Source organism: Poecilia reticulata, chromosome 12 (assembly GCF_904066995.2).
Source record: "Poecilia reticulata chromosome 12, P_reticulata-male-v2, whole genome shotgun sequence".
Lineage (NCBI taxonomy): Eukaryota > Metazoa > Chordata > Actinopteri > Cyprinodontiformes > Poeciliidae > Poecilia > Poecilia reticulata.
Window position 1 is genome coordinate 2,310,546 of NC_088841.1, and position 17,094 is coordinate 2,327,639.

The window sequence follows — 17,094 nt, forward strand, 5'->3', positions numbered from 1 at the left end:
TTTATGAAGATGAACAGAAGAATTGGATTGAACTTTGATTCCTGTTTCTAGAGCAGCTGACAGAACTCCTACCTGCAGCTAGAAACATCTGCTGACCCGTGAAGGCCGCTGTGATTCACCACAGCCATCGCTGAGACGTTTCTGCTGCATGGAGTTTGTCATTGTGTCCATATGCAAACAGTCACAGTAAATATTTGAAGGCCGAACTTATTTCTGCACTTGTGTTATTCATTGGTGCAGCGCGTTCAGGAGTGAGCACAATGAATTTCACAGCTTGTCACCTCCAGAGAGCCGTGCAGCTCTTTGACTCCACTCTAACTCTGCCCTGCTCTGTTTACAGGAAAATACACTGAGATGCATGAATCACAGCACACAGTCTTGCTCTGTGTTGTACTGCTCATCCATGCGTTTTCTAGGTGTGAGCCAAGTGGGATATCCCATCCGAAGCGCTCTTGTGGCTTTCATTTGGTGGCGCATGATCCTGTCCTGTCACAGTTGCAAAGTGGAAGAATGCAGTTCTCCTGGTTGTGGAACAGGTTCATAAAAATAATACAGATACCACTCAATATACTAAACACAGGGAAACTCAGAGCAGTGTGTAAATGCAGTGGATTGGTTGAATATCCAGTAACACTTTATTTGAAGGGGTGTGCATAAGACTGACATGACGCTGTCATAAACATGACATAACACCTGTCATGATCATAAAGAAGTCTTTATGAATGTTTATCACAGTTATCATGAAGTGTCATTCGGTAAATAATGACACTTTTAATGCAAAGTTGCTCTAAAAGTTGCACTGAAAGTCCATTAAAAGTGCCAACTTTACATGATTTTGTAAATTATCATAATTTACAAAATCAAAATTTACATGTAAATTATCATCCATCCATCCATCCATTTTCTTGCACCCTTTTTCCCTCAGTGGGGTCGGGAGGGTTGCTGGTGCCCATCTCCAGCCAACGTTTCGGGCGAGACGCGGGGTCACCCTGGACAGGTCGCCAGTCTGTCGCAGGGCAACACAGAGACACACAGGACACACAACCATGCACACACACACTCACACCTAGGGGCAATTTGGAGAGGCCAATTAACCTGACAGTCATGTTTTTGGACTGTGGGAGGAAACCGGAGTACCCGGAGAAAACCCACCATGCACAGGGAGAACATGCAAACTCCATGCAGAAAGACCCCAGGCCGGGAATCGAACCCAGAGCCTTCTTGCTGCAAGGCAACAGCTCTACCAACTGCGCCACTGTGCAGCCCCCATGTAAATTATTTACAATCATAATTGTAATCATAATTATGATTACAAAATCATAATTATGATTACAAAATTATGATTTTGTAAATCATAATTTACAAAATCATGCAAAGTTGGCACTTTTAATGGACTTTTAATGCAACTTTTAGAGCAACTTTGCATTAAAAGTGTCATTATTTACCGAATGACACTTCATGACAGCGTCATGTCAGTCTTGTGCACACCCCTTCAAATAAAGTGTTACTGGATATCCATTATCACAGGTGTGTGGTTTAGTAACGGGACGAAAACCTGAAGCTCACAGCCATTTGAGTTAACCCTGAAGTTCAGAGTTTTCTGTCACTGACTTTGAAAAGAACATTTTGGATTTTTGTGATCTAGAGTATTTGTCACAATCTGCGCTTTGGTTCCTTATGAAAAAGAACCTCAGGGTTCTTATGGGCATCAGTAGCTGTGTTTCCATAAACCACACAGTGTTCCTCAAACTGAAATTATAAAAATTAATTTGCTTAAAGGCAGCTCAGCAATTTGAAAAAGTTTTCACTGGGATGAGGTGGTTTTTCAGCTGTATCAAAATAGATGCATTTTCTAAAACCGCAATGGAAATGAGTGACATGATCAACAGAGTTCATATTTAACCATTTAACACTTAGTGTTATTAAGCGTTAAGTGATTAACTGCAGACAGATTTAGTACTTGACAGAGTCAATGTACCAGCTCTCCAAAAAGATTTAAACTCTCTCTCTGGTTTGGACCCATGCAGACACTTTAAACGTGTTGAAATCAAACCTGAGTGAAAATTTGGCCATGCTGGGTTTGCTGTGCATGGTACGACACCAACACATTCAGATTCTGTGCACCTAGCAATAACTGACACTCAGTGGTGAGACACATGCCTAAAACAGCACATTTAAAAATCTATTTTTATAAAAAGCTCCAAACCATAGTCACCACTCAGACTCAATGTCACATGTCTGTACGCCTAATTTCAGATCAGTCCCATCAAGTTTGCACAGTTCAAATTCTCCAGGTGACTGAACATGCTCAGGTAAACAGGATTGTGTGTACATGCATGTGTGGAGGAACAACAACACGGCAGATAGCAGGATTTCTGATGAATGTTATCTGGGGTGGGTGGAAGCGAGTGAGTCAAAACGGAGGAGCAGCAACACCTGCGAGTGTGTCTCATTCTTTGGCAGCTCCGTCCCTCGGGGGCTACAGCGAATGACAGAAAAGATCGAAAATGCAGCGACAGACGGAGCTCTGCACACATGGAGAATGGCAGCAGCAATGGTGACAATCAACTGATTGCATTCATGCATATGTACAGCGCTGGGGAAACAAGTTCCTGTGACGGGAAGTAATTAGGTGAACCTCGTCATTCAAAAGCTTGTAGAACCAATCTGAGCTGTAGTTACTGTCATTTTCTCTCTGACTTGATTAGCCTTCATGCTGTGCTGTTTTCGACATTTTCTCTCTCTCCTCATAGAGAATAATGTTTTAGTTCTTTGTAGGTGTCAAATGTATCAACCATTACAAGGTTGTCACAATACTAACATTTCAAACTTGAAACTGATACTGAGAAAGATATTCAATAACATTTTAATGGTATTGATAAACAATGGGAAATGGTATATCAATGATATTTCCCATGGCTCCAGGAAATTGGAAAATTTTCATGAAGGCACAGAGTTCTTTCTAGCTAAGAGCAAAAATGATGAGTAATCAATCATGAATGCATGATGCACTTTTTCACTTCCGACTCCGATATTTGAGATTTAGTATCGGTCGATCCCAATCTGATACAGAAAAGCAGTACTGAATTGACTTAAAATGTTTCTTTTTTTGAACACAGACAAACATGTACTGTCACAAATTCATTTTTTAACTCTGCACCAGAACAGCAGACTTAAATACACCAGTGGCTTCACAAGTTTGGTCAACCAGGTTGAGGTTCAGGCGGCTTGTCGCCTACTGATTCCACTCAGCCTCTTCACACAGCATCATCAAATCAAAGTAAAGGTTTAAACTCACTAAGAGAGTTTATCAGTATCTCCTCAGCACTAACTCTCCTCCACGGAGGGTAAGACCGGCCATGAAGTTCAGTTGCATCCTGGCTGTCTTTTTAGTCTCCCCAGAGCATGAAACCCTGCCAGGTCCAGAGGGTAGCCATGTTCGTCTGTCAGGATTTGAGGAATGAAAGGACCCAGACAAAGATCTTCATGAAGTAACAGACTGATAACAACACAGGCAGGCCAGATCACATGAGGTGAGATGCATGAGGGGAGAATCCAGCACAGAACCCAGGACCTGGCAGGTGTGGATGCACAATCTGTGTTTCCTTTAGAAATGTGCAGAGATCTTCATTCGTATTCTGCTAATGTTGCAAAAATAGAATTTTGCCTTTACGGTGTTACCATTAATTAAGAAATGAAATTAAAATCACACATGTTTAAGCTTGTTCATGCTATATGTCATTAAAAGTCACGTCAGTGACGGATATAAACAATTACATGAGTTGTGTTCATAATTTAGCCTCATCATCTATCAGCCAATCAGAGGAGACGTCTGATGCCTGAATAAACATTCAGGCATTGGAGCATCAAGCTCCTTATACAGTATGTATGTAGCCAGAGATGCAGGAAAAACATTACAAATGTAAATAAGAACATTTAAGTCTGTAATGCACACAATAAGACCAGAAAGAGTAAATGTACCTCTGACTTATGATATGTGTGTTGATCACAGATAGATGTGTTTGCTCCCTATGGAATCAAATGAAATTCCCTCTATATGGAAATGTGTTGCTGGATTGAAGGGTTTGCTCTGCTATCAGGAAAACGACCACAGGATCGTCTCCAACTCGTCTCTTCTGATCAGGTTTTCAGCAACCCATGTAACTGAAATCAACTTTAGATTGAAAGCATTTCTGTGAACCTCTTCTCACAGATGTTAGCATGAATATTTCTATTTTCTGTGCCTTTGGGCTCTTTTCTTTCATGTCTATATTTTTGGCAGCCACTTGTCCTCTGTCTGCCTCAGATGTGTCCGTGCATGTTGCTGCAGGAGCTGATTTGGGATTATGATTGGAAATCGTTGCCTCAAAAGTTTTTGAAATACTTTTGCTGACAGTCAAACACTCTTGGCTGATCAAAAATGAACCAAAGTCCACAAACAGCAGCTAAAATGCCAGATTTCTGGGGCTAAAAGAAAAGAGACCACAATACAGTTCATACAGACCCAGGCTGACAAGACACAAGCAGAAATGGTCAAGATAATTACAGCACTGACCAAACGGAGGAGTGAAGGACAAGGATGTCAGAATAAAGCAGAAAATGAGTCATTTTCTCATCAGTTCTCCCCAGCAGCTCAATAGAGGTTTTATTTGACAGACCTTTGTAATGATTTTCTTCCGTGACATTTGCTCTTTGGAGACTGTCTACCTGTCCATTCATCTTTGGTCTTTCTTGTCGTCTCTTTGGTGTTTTTTTTTTTTTTTTTTTCATTTGGTTTGAATGTCGCCGTCTGGGCAGCAGACTGCCTGATTCTTCTGCAGCTCTGAAGTAAGCGGACTCCCAGGTCTCATTTTAGATTTCCTGTCAAAGCGACAGGCAGTGTTCACTGTGATGGTTTAGCAGACGCACTCAGATCAAGTCTTTCTTGCTTCATCTACAAACAGAGTATCCCTGGTGATCCGGGCTGCATAATGTGCCATTAAACCAACAATGCTGTATATCAGGGGTGCTCAATACGTCGATCGCGGAAAGGTTTTGAGTCGATCTCGGCAGGTGACAAACTGAACGCCGCCAGGACGCTGAGAGCAGCACGTCCTCTTCTGATAGGCTTATCAAAAATATTCACTAAGATCCTGAACGTTTGTAGCTTCATTAAAAAAGAATAATTATTAAAAGTCAACGAAACATGTTAAAATTAATAATCTCAGTAATTATTGTTTCAACAAGGTGTTGCGCAATTCTGTGCGTTTCGGTTCCATTAACAAAAAAAAGAAAAAGAAAAAAAGGCGATTCAAAGACCGACTGACGAACAGAGCAGAAGTTTAAATTATCTACTCAACCACCGCTGTGTTCATGAGAGGCTTATTAATAATCGAGAAATAAATATCAAGCCTGGAAACCTGATATCGTAATGGACTGAATGTTGTGTTTTAATGTAGCCTAATCTTTGCTCGGCTTGCGGGGTGCAGGCGGTTGCCACGGCAACGGGTGTGCTTAAACGACAGAGACCGAGAGTAAAAAGGTAGGAAATGTTTTCAGGTGATAGTCTGTTCGGGTTGTTTTACCTTTTTTTTTTACCTTTGCTGTGGCTCATCACACCTGCTGTAGTTTCTGAACATTCAATAAACGACAAAATTGGACTAATTACCTCGTTCGTTTGTGAGCATACGTCACAACAAACATCAAATAGGACAAACATATTTCATTAAGTTTTAACAAATTCTACCGCGATAATTATGTGAAATTAAATGAATTATATCCCTACTTCAGAAGATTTGCCTTTACCTTTACTGGGCTCTGTGTTTCTTCCCATCAGTCTGTAGTTTCTCATACTGAGGTCATCAAACCAAATTTCAGATCCACCATGACTGACTGACACCTGCTGACGTCAGGTTTGCAACCAGCTTCTGACTGAGAAACCAGTAAGCTGCTCCCAGTGTCAGAATCTCACTGACGAAGAAACTGGATTAGGATTTATGTCACATTGTTATTTCTGCTATAACTGATGTATATTCGCATATAAAATAAGTCAATAGAGTTTAATTTGCAATTTTTATGTCTTTGTGTCATGAGGTAGATCTCAGGCGGCTGGTGAGAGAAAAAATAGATCTTGCTCTCAAAACGTTTGGGCACCCCTGCTGTATATTAATGAGCGTCTGTGGGGGCTGCAGAGCGGCTCTGCTGAGAGCGAACTAAAACAGGCAGAAGAGAAGAAGAAGAACAGCATGAGCTAAAATATTCAGTCCCTCATCTCCACTGATCTTCTTCACCTTCTCCCACCTGGTGCGCCGTCCTCGTTACTCTGCATTGTTTTTCTGTTTTATTGCAGGAAGCTGCTGATGCAGAGCTGATCCACCGGGATGCTAACAAAGAGGAAACAGCAGGGCAACTTCTACATTTGAATTTCTGCTTGTGTTGGACATGCTTCTGAAGCTCCATCAGACGTTCCTGAATCCTGTTCATGACCTTTGCTTCCTCTCTGCTTCCTCCTCCTCTCCTCTCCTTCTCCTCCTGTCATCTTCGTTCTGATCCCCTGTAGGAGTTCAGCCACAGCCTCAGGCCTCTGAGTTGAACCTACCAACCCATCCCATCCGCTTCCCTCCCCGTCCTCCATCCACCTGCCATGTCTAACGACACAACCTTCTTGGAGGCCACTGATTGGTTAGACACATCCCAGTGCCCGCCCTCAGTAGGCGGCGCTACGTTCCTGATTGTTGCTTACAGTGCAGTCATTGCAATTGGGTTGCTGGGCAATGCAGGCCTTGTATTTATCATCACCCGGCAACAGGAGTTGCGCAACGTCACCAACATCCTGATCGCCAACCTGTCGTGCTCGGACATCCTGATGTGCGTGGTGTGTCTGCCGGTCACTGTCATCTACACGCTGATGGACCACTGGGTGCTGGGGGAGGCCCTGTGTAAGGTCAGCGGATCACACCTGATGGCAAGAAGGCTGCAGCGCTGCCTTCCAAAAGTTATCATAACCTTTGACCTTTTTCACACTTTGTCACATCAGAACAACAAATTTCAGTACATTTTGTTAAGACCTGATGTTACAGACCAACACAAAGTGGTGTGTAGTTGTATAGAAGAAGGAACATGTCCCATGAGGACGAATGTTTCAGCAAGATCTAGAGAAACCATCCATGTGTTTGTCTGTCGTCGTATTATTATGCTAGCTAGTGCTTTACAGAGACTGTGAAGTTGGAGCTATCATTTCAGCTGTTGCAGAACCTCCCATCACCATTTTCTTTTTTATTCATCCACATAACTCAGTGGATGGACAAACGTTGCCTAGTAGAGAAAATCCCCACTATGTCAAACTGCCACATCTGGTTCCCCCGTTAAAAATCACAGCTTTCCCACCAATTGGCTTCCTCTTCAAAACAGATGATGCAAACACAGAGTAACACAGTTTGCTAAATATAGATTCAACACAAAGTAAATATTCCATCTATATGCATATTTGGTTTAAGAACTGAATGATTATCACTGAAAGCCTTCACTAGACACGTGTTTGTTCTGACCTTGTCCAGGTGACGCCCTTTGTCCAGTGCATGTCTGTGACCGTGTCCATCTTCTCCCTCGTGCTCATTGCTCTGGAGCGCCACCAGCTGATCCTCCACCCCACCGGCTGGACCCCTGCGGCCGGACACTCCTACCTTGCAGTGGGGCTCACGTGGCTGGTCGGCTGCTTCATCTCGCTGCCCTTCCTGTCCTTCAACATCCTCACTAATGACCCCTTCCAGAACATCAGCCTGCCCTCCAACCCCTTCAGGTGAGACTGAAGGTTTTGCCACAGACGGATCTTAATGTGAGATTAGATAAATGTGCATGAATAGGATCGACACAAATGTTCAACACACAGCAGTGAGGCTTTAAAAAGAGCTGCTTCATTTTACATGAAGAAGGACACAAACAGGACACGTGGTCATTTTGGCCAACTTGTGCAGGTGAAAAGCAGGTAGAGTGAGCTTAAAAGAAACAGTTTTATTTTTGCTTTGACTAAATGGGTTTAAGTTTTGAGTCCCAAGTCACTTTTAAGTGTCTAACTGATTCCTTCATCCCAGTTTGACTCAGAATCTGGGTTAAACACAGATTGTCACGCCCATTTTTTATTTCTCAATAATTAAAAAAAAACATTTATCATTTTCTTTCCATTTCAAAATTATGTTCTATTCTCGGCCACATTCAATTAATTACATACACAAATATACAAATATCTGAATATTTTTTCAAGGCAAGACCTGATGTTGATGCTTAATGGATTTTGCTAAGCACAGGCTGGAGCATCATCCTGTCTTCAGCAGTTTTCCTGGGGCATGGATCATTACCTGGTATAACGTGAACAAACTGGAATTGAGGTGGAAGGAAAAGGAGGCTGCTGAGGCCATTTTTATGCTCATTAGACTGTGCAGTGCAACATCGGTGATGCTTTCCCCATGAAATGATGTTTTCTCATGCCCCTGATGCAAACTAAGAACACGTTTCAGAATTTGAGGATACCTCCTGGCACACACAACCAGTGAGAATTACCATGGGGAGTGAAGAATGGGCATGAAGTAATAATTATAGCAGCAGCAGTCAGAAACCCAACTTGATCAGACCAGGAAATAGCAATTCAGATGAACCCAGGCATTAAGGAAACTTTCAAGATAATTTTTCTTCTGTGGTTAGTGAGTTGTGTTGAGAATGAACACAAAGAGCCATGCTGGCTGGTTGAATAAATAAGGGTAGAGCTGTGCTGCTTACACATGGCTCACACAGCAAGATTTTTATTCTGATTTTAGACCCAATATTACCCTTCCAACAATCTTGCAGGGCCAGTATTATTTATTTATCACACAATCAAGTAACTATGTTAAGTTCAGTTGTTGCAAAAATGCTGCTTGTATCAAATATGCAACATTGAAGTAAATTTGAAAAGAAAACTGACTTCATAATTTGACATCTTGAAATTGGGCCTCTGTCTCTTTAAATATTCCTGCTCTTTTTAAACTCCACCTTCAGTAAGTCATCACAACGTGGCTCCTCCGTTAACCCTTCAACAACCTTTTTACCAGCTTTGCTCTGATAAATAGCTCCTATAATGAGCTCAGCAGATGTGCAGTTTCACCAGGTGTTTACTTATTGCTATTGGCTAGTCTGAAGGAGCTGAGTGGGTTTAGTCGTGGGGGAGGTCTGCTCCCTGAGGAGGAAGCAGAAACTTGGAAACTGCAGCTTCAAGGTGGAGCTGCACCTCGAAGGCGGGACTAGGTCCGCCCAGGTGTTTTCCACAGCTGAATGGTTGCCATGAAAGTTCAAGGATTTCTTAAACATGCATGAAGAATTAAAGCAACACTCCAGCTATGTTTGGATGAGGGAATAATATCATAACATGATGTAAAGCTCAAAAGAGTAGCTTTAACATGAAACTGCTTTGATATGTCTATATATATATATATATATATATATATATATATATATATATATATATATTGCTGCTCTTTGGGCAGCAATATATATATTGCTGCCCAAAGCAATTTGTTATTTATATAACAAATAAGTTATATAAATATATATAACTTATTTGTGTGTTTTGGAGTTTCTGTGCTAATTAATTTTTTTGCAAAGCAATAAAAGCTGGTAGCTCTTGAACTGCTACAAAATAAAGCTGTATTTCCTCCTTCAGCCCTCTGGCTGCAATGTTGACACCTTGAGATGCCATGAGACCTAAATCCTGAACATCATGGCATGGAGTCATCCCAGTTTTCCATGTCTGGCATATAACCGTTCATTTTAGCTTTTAAACTGGTTATATTGATCCTGTGTCCAGAAAGAGGGATAATCAGTAGTCTAGCATCATGACCTGTTTGTTCTGAAGATCCTGCAGCTTCCACTTCTCTTCCTAACATGGCGTCTCCTCACCCTGACTCTCATACTGATAGGAGGAACCACAGAGCTCTGTTAGGTTAAAGCTCATCTTCTGAAGTTGGGATATTTTTCCTCCAACAGGTTCCAGAGGAATCACCTCAAACCAGATGTTGGACTGGATTTTATTTCAATGTCATTTGTTAGAGCCTCATTTTCAACAGTGAAGCTATAAAGGTTGAAAAAGGTTATTATTTTGGAGAAAATCTCAACATCAATATTTCCACTAAATAAGAGGCAAAAATCAAAATTGTTTAATAAAGGACAAGCCTCTCAGATTCTGAGCCGACAGCACCTATTTTTTTTATATTAGACAATTAATTTCATATAATTATCGCGGTAGAAGCCATTTGTTTGTTAAATACCTAATGAGACATATTTACTGTGTTTGATGTTTGTTGTAAATGACGTATACTCACAACGAACGAGATAATTAGTCCAAGTTTGTCGTTTATTGAACGTTCAGAAACTACAGCGGCTGTGATGCGCCACGGCAAAGGTAAAACAACCCGAACAGGTGATCAACTCTAAACCAGTCGCACCCTTTTACTCTCCGTCTCTCTCTGTCATTTAAGCACACCTGTTGCCTTGGCAACCTCCTGCGCTCCACAAGCCGACCAGAGATTACGTTAAAAACATAACATTCAGTTATGTTTTTAACATAACTGAATGTTATGTTAAAAACATAACATTCAGTTCGTTACGATAGCCTATTAGGTTTTCAGGCTTGATATTTATTTTGCGATCATTAATAAACCTCTCATGAACACAGCGGTGGTTGATTAGTTAATTTTAAACTCCTGCTCTGCTATTTTGGTAATGGAACCGAAACGCACAGAATTGCGCAACACCTTGTTGAAACAATAATTACTGAGATAATTTGTGGGGTCATTAATTTGAACATGTTTTGTTGATTTTTTTGTTGTTGTTCTTTCATAAAATTACAAACGTTTTAAGCGAGTCAGAGCAGGACGTGCTGCTCTCAGCGTCCTGGCTGCGTTCAGTTTGTCACCTAATGCCGAGATCGACTCAAAACCTTCCACGATTGTCGCTGCTCTAGCAAAGCACGAAGAGTTCAGAAACAATATGAAATGAGAGAAAATGTATTCATTAACTAATTAAGTCGTGTTTTAGATTGTTCTTGAAAAACTAATCAGTCACGACTGATTAGTCACGACTGATTAGTGGGTGAACTCACGGCTGCACAGTGAACCCATTCATGTTTTACAGTAGACAGCCCCTCCTCTCTCTTGCAGGTACTTCATACCCCCGCAAAATCTTTTAGCGCGGGTATGCTAAAAGGTTCAGCCTTACTTTCACCCCTGGGTGAATCTGAAAATTCTGAACCATGAATACGCAGCGTAATCATGTTAGCTTGCACCACTCCAAGGGTTTCTGATAACTTCACTTCAATACTAAATCTGAACTAACCTTTTAACCTTGCCATAAAAACACATTTTCTTAAAGTTTATATTTTGAAATATATTTTTTCATTTTAAGGGACCATTTGATCTGCATGGAGTTGTGGCCGTCAGACAAACATCGCCTTGCCTACACAACCTCGTTGCTGATCTTCCAGTACTGCTTGCCTCTCCTTTTGGTGCTGCTCTGCTACCTGAGGATCTTCATCCGCCTGAGACGCCGCAGGTCACACAGCTACACTCTCCCTCATGCACTTCAAAAGTCTTCTCACCACAGGTGTCTTTCAATCCACTGCTTTGACACCACGTTTTTGTTCTCAGTCGACACTATGTATGTCTCATATTGTTGCGTAATCCTGCCTGAGGTGAAGCCTCAGCAGTGAACAGTGTGGTAATGGGTACATTCTGTATTGTGCAGGGACATGCTGGAGCACAGCAGGAGGACCCGGGAAGCCCAGAGGATCAATGTTATGCTGCTAGCCATCGTCACCGCGTTTGCTCTCTGCTGGCTCCCTCTGAATGTCTTCAACACTCTGTTTGACTGGCATCACCAGGCCCTGCCAAAATGTCAGCATGACGCTGTCTTCTCCGCTTGCCACCTTACAGCCATGGCCTCCACGTGCATCAATCCCGTGGTGTATGGCTTCCTCAACAGCAACTTCCAGCGGGAGCTGAGGACGACGCTGCAGCGCTGCCAGTGTGGCACCCGGGCAGGTGAGAGCTATGAGAGCTTCCCTTTGTCTACGGTGGGCAGCGAGGGCATAACAAAGGCCACTTCGCTCAACAAGATGGGATCGGTGTGTGTCCCCTCACCCAGACCTGAGATCAGCTCAGCTCTGCTATCCAAAACATTACCGGCTAACTTGTAACAATGCCGACCGAAGAATTCTTTGACAAGATCCTAAGTGCGTCAGTTGTGTGAAACTGATAAAGATCAACTTTGAGCCAGTCCAACACTGTCCTCACTTGGACCTGGCTGAAAATGGTTTAATACTATTTTAAGCTAATGTTTGACGGCATATTTTTCTTGTTGTGACTGATCATAATCTAAAATGTTTGAAGACTGTGGATGTAATTTGGAAGTCCAGAACGCCAAAACTGAGGAAGCTAAAGGACCTGAACTGTTGTGGTGTAAACCATGCAACACTCCTGGAAAGGTTCTGTTTTCCAGTTACAACCATTGTGACAGATAAACCTCATACCAGACACTGTAACGTCTGAGCCTCTATACTCTGCAGGATGCCAACACTGTGTTGTTGTCACAACACGTTGACACTTTTTTTGGTGAAAAACACATTTTACTGTTTACACACATGAACAAAATTGTTGGTACCCCACAATCACCACTGAAATAACCTGAAACTGACAAAAGTAATGAATAGAAATTTACTGAAAATGAACTAACAAAAATCAGATCAGGATTTGCTTCTGAATTATGATTCAACAGAATTGTTTTGAAAATAAACTAACGAAATCACAATGAACCACAGGAAGCAAAGGAGAGATTTGTCCCAGGAGATTAGAAAGAAAACATGTTGAAGATAAAGTCTTTGAGAGCATCTCTAAGCAGCTTGATGCTCATATCACTGAGGGTTATTGTTGACAGGTTGAAGAGCAGGAGAATACAAATAGAAACCAAAGTGCCCAGAACAATCGCCAAGGAAATTAAAGGTAGACTCTATGGTCAAGGTTAATCAGTGTTGGATTGAACAATACATCTCATCTGAGCCAAAGTGGACTTCATGGAAGATGTCACTGTTAAAAGCAAATCACCCAAAAACGAGACTGGAATTAGCTACATTTCATATTGATAAGCCACAAAGCTTCTGGGAAAATGTCCTTTGGACAAACAAGACAATACTGGAGGTTTTTACCAAGTTCTGCATTCAGAGACCAAAATTGATTCATACCAAAAAAAAAAAACATACTATGAAACATGGAGGAGGCTCAGTTCTGGTCAGGGGCAGCTTTGTCAATGGGTTCAGGGTACGATGAGATCTCAAGACTATCGAGGCATTTTGGACAAAAATTGACAACCTTGTCAGAAAACTTGGTCTCAATTGCAGGTCATGGGCCTTCCAACAGGGCAACGACCCAAACGCAGCTAGAAACACCTAAGAATGGCTAACAACAAAATAGTGCACTATTCTGAACTGGTCCGTTTCAAATGGCTGGTACCAGTCGTTCATTAACAGAGGGGTACCAACAAGTTTGTCCACGTGAGTAACAGTTGAACATGTTTGTAAGTGCTGAGGCTTTGCTTATCATCCTTCATTCTTTAAAATATCTTTTTTGTGGCCTTTTTTGAAAGTTATCTGACAGGAAGAGGGCAGAGAGAAGCAGGGAGAGATGAGAGTAGAATTTGGGATGACCATGTTGAGATCTCTTGCCTCTGTATACGTTTGCGTTAAACTGGCAAATGTTTTCTTTATATGTGGAAAGGAATGCTAAGTAAGCTTTTCAGAAAAAATGCTAAAAGGAAAAAACAGCTAGAAATTGGTTACAGTATTCTTTCTCTGCAGAAAATAATAAATTATGTTACTGATCAAACTCAACATCATTACGTTGGTTCAATGTGTGTTACAATCATACAGAACAGGTGAGCTGTTTATCATTATCAACACCACCATAGGGGAAATCGGGGAAAGAATACCATACCAGTACAAATATAATGAAGTGCCATAAATTTGTTTTATCCACTTTATAATTCCCCCATTCAGACGTTGCAGCACCAACCATGATGGGTCATCTGGTCCCGTTTGGATACATGAAATGTTCTCAATAATACCAGACTATCATATTGTCACTTTCCTAAAATGTCTTGTTTTGGACAAAAGATGATTTAGACCAAAAATAAAAAAATCACTTTTGGAAAAAACAAAAGATGGAGGGCATTATTTCAGGAAGGTGACATATTTGCTTTTATTGAATTTGCATAATTAAGGTTATCAAGTTTTGTAGCCTACATTACTCTAGAGAAATGTGATATGGGTAAATCGATGTTAGTTTGTAATATAGCATAGGTGATTGAATGTATTAATAATTTAACTCTAACATTAGCAGATGGCGTTGACCTCCCACTGGTGTGAAGTAGCTTTGTTTTTAAAGGTAAAGTGAACAGTTGTAGTAAGGCTCGTCTGTTTCTACCTGATTTATCCAGGTGCAAAATTAAAGATTTATTGTACAACTTGTCTGAACTGGGACAATTTGTACAATAAATCTTTATAATAATAACAAGCCTCATACGAACTTTGAAACACTTAAACTCACTAGTATTTATTTGGATGCAGTCGTAGAGCTCTAGTCACCATCACTGTACTATAGCTTCACATTGTAGATGCTGTTAGTGATCATCTACTGAGCTGTATGAACTGCTTGGACCAGTTTGATCCTTGAGTCATTCAAGTGGCTTAATTTTGAATAGAACTTGTCTGTGATGATACATATGACTTATGATGGTACATATGGCTGTTACTGACACTCTTTAGTCCTACTTTTTCTCGATGACATAAAACCTTGTAGGGTTGTCTTAAATGTTAAGTTAGCTATAATGCTGAGGTTTAAGCACCTTCCTTATCTATGAATTTCTCATTTTGGTAGGAAAACACATAAAGGTACTTCAAAGTGCTAGACATGTACCAGCTTAGGGCTTATTGTAAATTTCTGAGCCATTCATGAGTGGTGAACTGAGGGCTCATGGATATCTCCCACACATTTTGCTACCTCTGAATTTTAGCCTCTGGTCAGTTTGAAGAACAGAAATATGTACATTTGTAAAACAACATTAAAATTCAATGACGGCAGCCTAGAACCAGATAAGTAAAACAGTTTCATCTCTCTCTCTCTCTCTCTCTCTCTCTCTCTCTCTCTCTCTCTCTCTCTCTCTCTCTCTCTCTCTCTCTCTCTCTCTCTCTCTCTCTCTCTCTCTCTTTCTGTCTGTGCTGGGAAAATGATATTTCCCCCTTTAAATATTTCTTCTGTTTCTGCATCTTTCATTGCACCTGCAACAAAAGGCATGGTCTTCAGGGGGCTGGTGCCTATCTCCAGAAGCAGCTTACATCTGTGTTTCATCTGTTGTCAACAGTGCAACACAGGCTGAGATCATCAAACAAATTTTACAATTAGTCTAAAAAGCTCTGAGTAAAGACACAGCAATCTTCAAATGATAGTTGCCTTTAAAAGCTACCCTGACCCTACGTGTATACATAGTTCCATTTCCTGTCCCCCTCCATTCTTATATATATATATATATAAGAATGGAGGGGGACAGGAAATGGAACTATATATATATATATATATATCCTGAATTTTGAGACATTGGCATTTCTGAATTATATATATATATATATATATATATATATATATATATATATATATATATATATATATATATATATATATGAACACAGCTGTTAAATAATCCTACTAGACCAACTGAACTTGTTGGTATTTAGATTTTAGACTTAAGATAAATTAATAATGAAACTTCATTGCTCCACTAAATACTGAATACTGTCTTCAAAAATATGCTAATGCAATTCATTTTCTAAATATCTGCAAGCTAACACACTGGATCAAACACATTCTATGTTAATGGTGAAGAAAACCCTTTTAGAGAGTTACTTCAAGTAATACTGATTTATAAGAGAGCTGAACATGATAGAGAGTGTGTCAATAGCTTAACAAGTTGAATCCTTCTAAAGGAAGAAAAAATGGCTGCAGAGAGAATAAGCAAATGAATGTCATTGTAAGATATGTTTATGAAATCTGTACAATATTCAGAGGTTTTATTTTCTAGGTGTCTGATCTGAGACGTCTCTTAGTTCTTCATTGCATTTTCTCATGCTGTGATTTTTGTATGTTTGTCATAGATGCTATATTACTGTACATGAGCTTATGTGTGATTTTATCTGTGAAGAAAAGAATCCAAATAAACTACTTTCACAAAAAAAAGTTTTAATTGGAGTTGTGATCTAATTTGCTGTGATGTCCTTGTATGTGTGGATTACTTGGGTTTTAGTCAATAGATTAAACCTGAAGGTTCCTCCAGCCTCACCCTGTCATAGACAGAGGGTGATGGATGAAAAGCTTTGCTACGCAGATCATTTACACATGTTTTTGACAGAAGACAGAAAGCATTGCAAGAGCTCTAACCTGAGATTCCAGTCTTGTCATGAAAGATTTTTACAAACCAAATTACAGGGAGTTTAAATCATTTCATATGTAAACTAAATCAATAGAATAACGAGCTTTCACTCAACAAGAAAACACTGAAAAGATGGTTGGTGTGGACACAACAGATTAGTGAGTGAAAGTCCTGAAACTAGTGACAGCCATGAGGTCCAGTGAAAGGTTTATTAAACCTTTTTGAGATTATTTTTCAAACGCTAAAGCCAACATGGAATCTTTTGTGTTTTTATACTTGTCTAGTTATCACAAAATGATTTTAGAGCCAAATAAACACCAGATCACCGTCTTGATTTTTAAAACTCTAGAAGTAAAAGAGATAACTTTTTTCCTACATGAATGTATAATGTCAGTTTTTCAGTTAAAGTTTCTATCGCATCATTCCCTGCTGTTCTATTATACCAGTTTGACTTTACATGTTCAGCCACATCTACTGCATCTCATGAAGTAGATGTGGCTTCAAAAGTCATATTTCGTCTTCTCACAAACCAGATGACAACACTTCTACAAAATATATTGACAGAGTGTTCTTATGAAAGACGGCTGTTGGTAAAACCTTGGATTCAGGATGTGGATC

General features: G+C 40.3%; 1 protein-coding gene across 7 annotated transcripts in view; it reads left to right on the forward strand.

Annotated features, from left to right (window-relative positions):
• npy8ar (neuropeptide Y receptor Y8a) overlaps window positions 1–16,290 on the forward strand; it is a 53,954-nt gene extending 37,664 nt beyond the window's left edge. For 2 of the 7 annotated variants that reach the window (XM_008423149.3, XM_081613450.1), the window contains exons 2-5: window positions 6,329–6,922; window positions 7,536–7,777; window positions 11,410–11,607; window positions 11,749–16,290. In XM_008423149.3, the coding sequence (XP_008421371.1) occupies window positions 6,623–6,922; window positions 7,536–7,777; window positions 11,410–11,607; window positions 11,749–12,199 (1,191 nt within the window). In that variant the 5' untranslated portion in view covers window positions 6,329–6,622 and the 3' untranslated portion in view covers window positions 12,200–16,290. Of the gene's footprint in view, window positions 1–1,455; window positions 6,923–7,535; window positions 7,778–11,409; window positions 11,608–11,748 lie in introns of those variants that run through there. The other 5 variants (XM_008423150.3, XM_008423152.3, XM_008423148.3 and 2 more) reach the window with 4 other exon arrangements.
• Window positions 16,291–17,094: the final 804 nt, after the last annotated feature.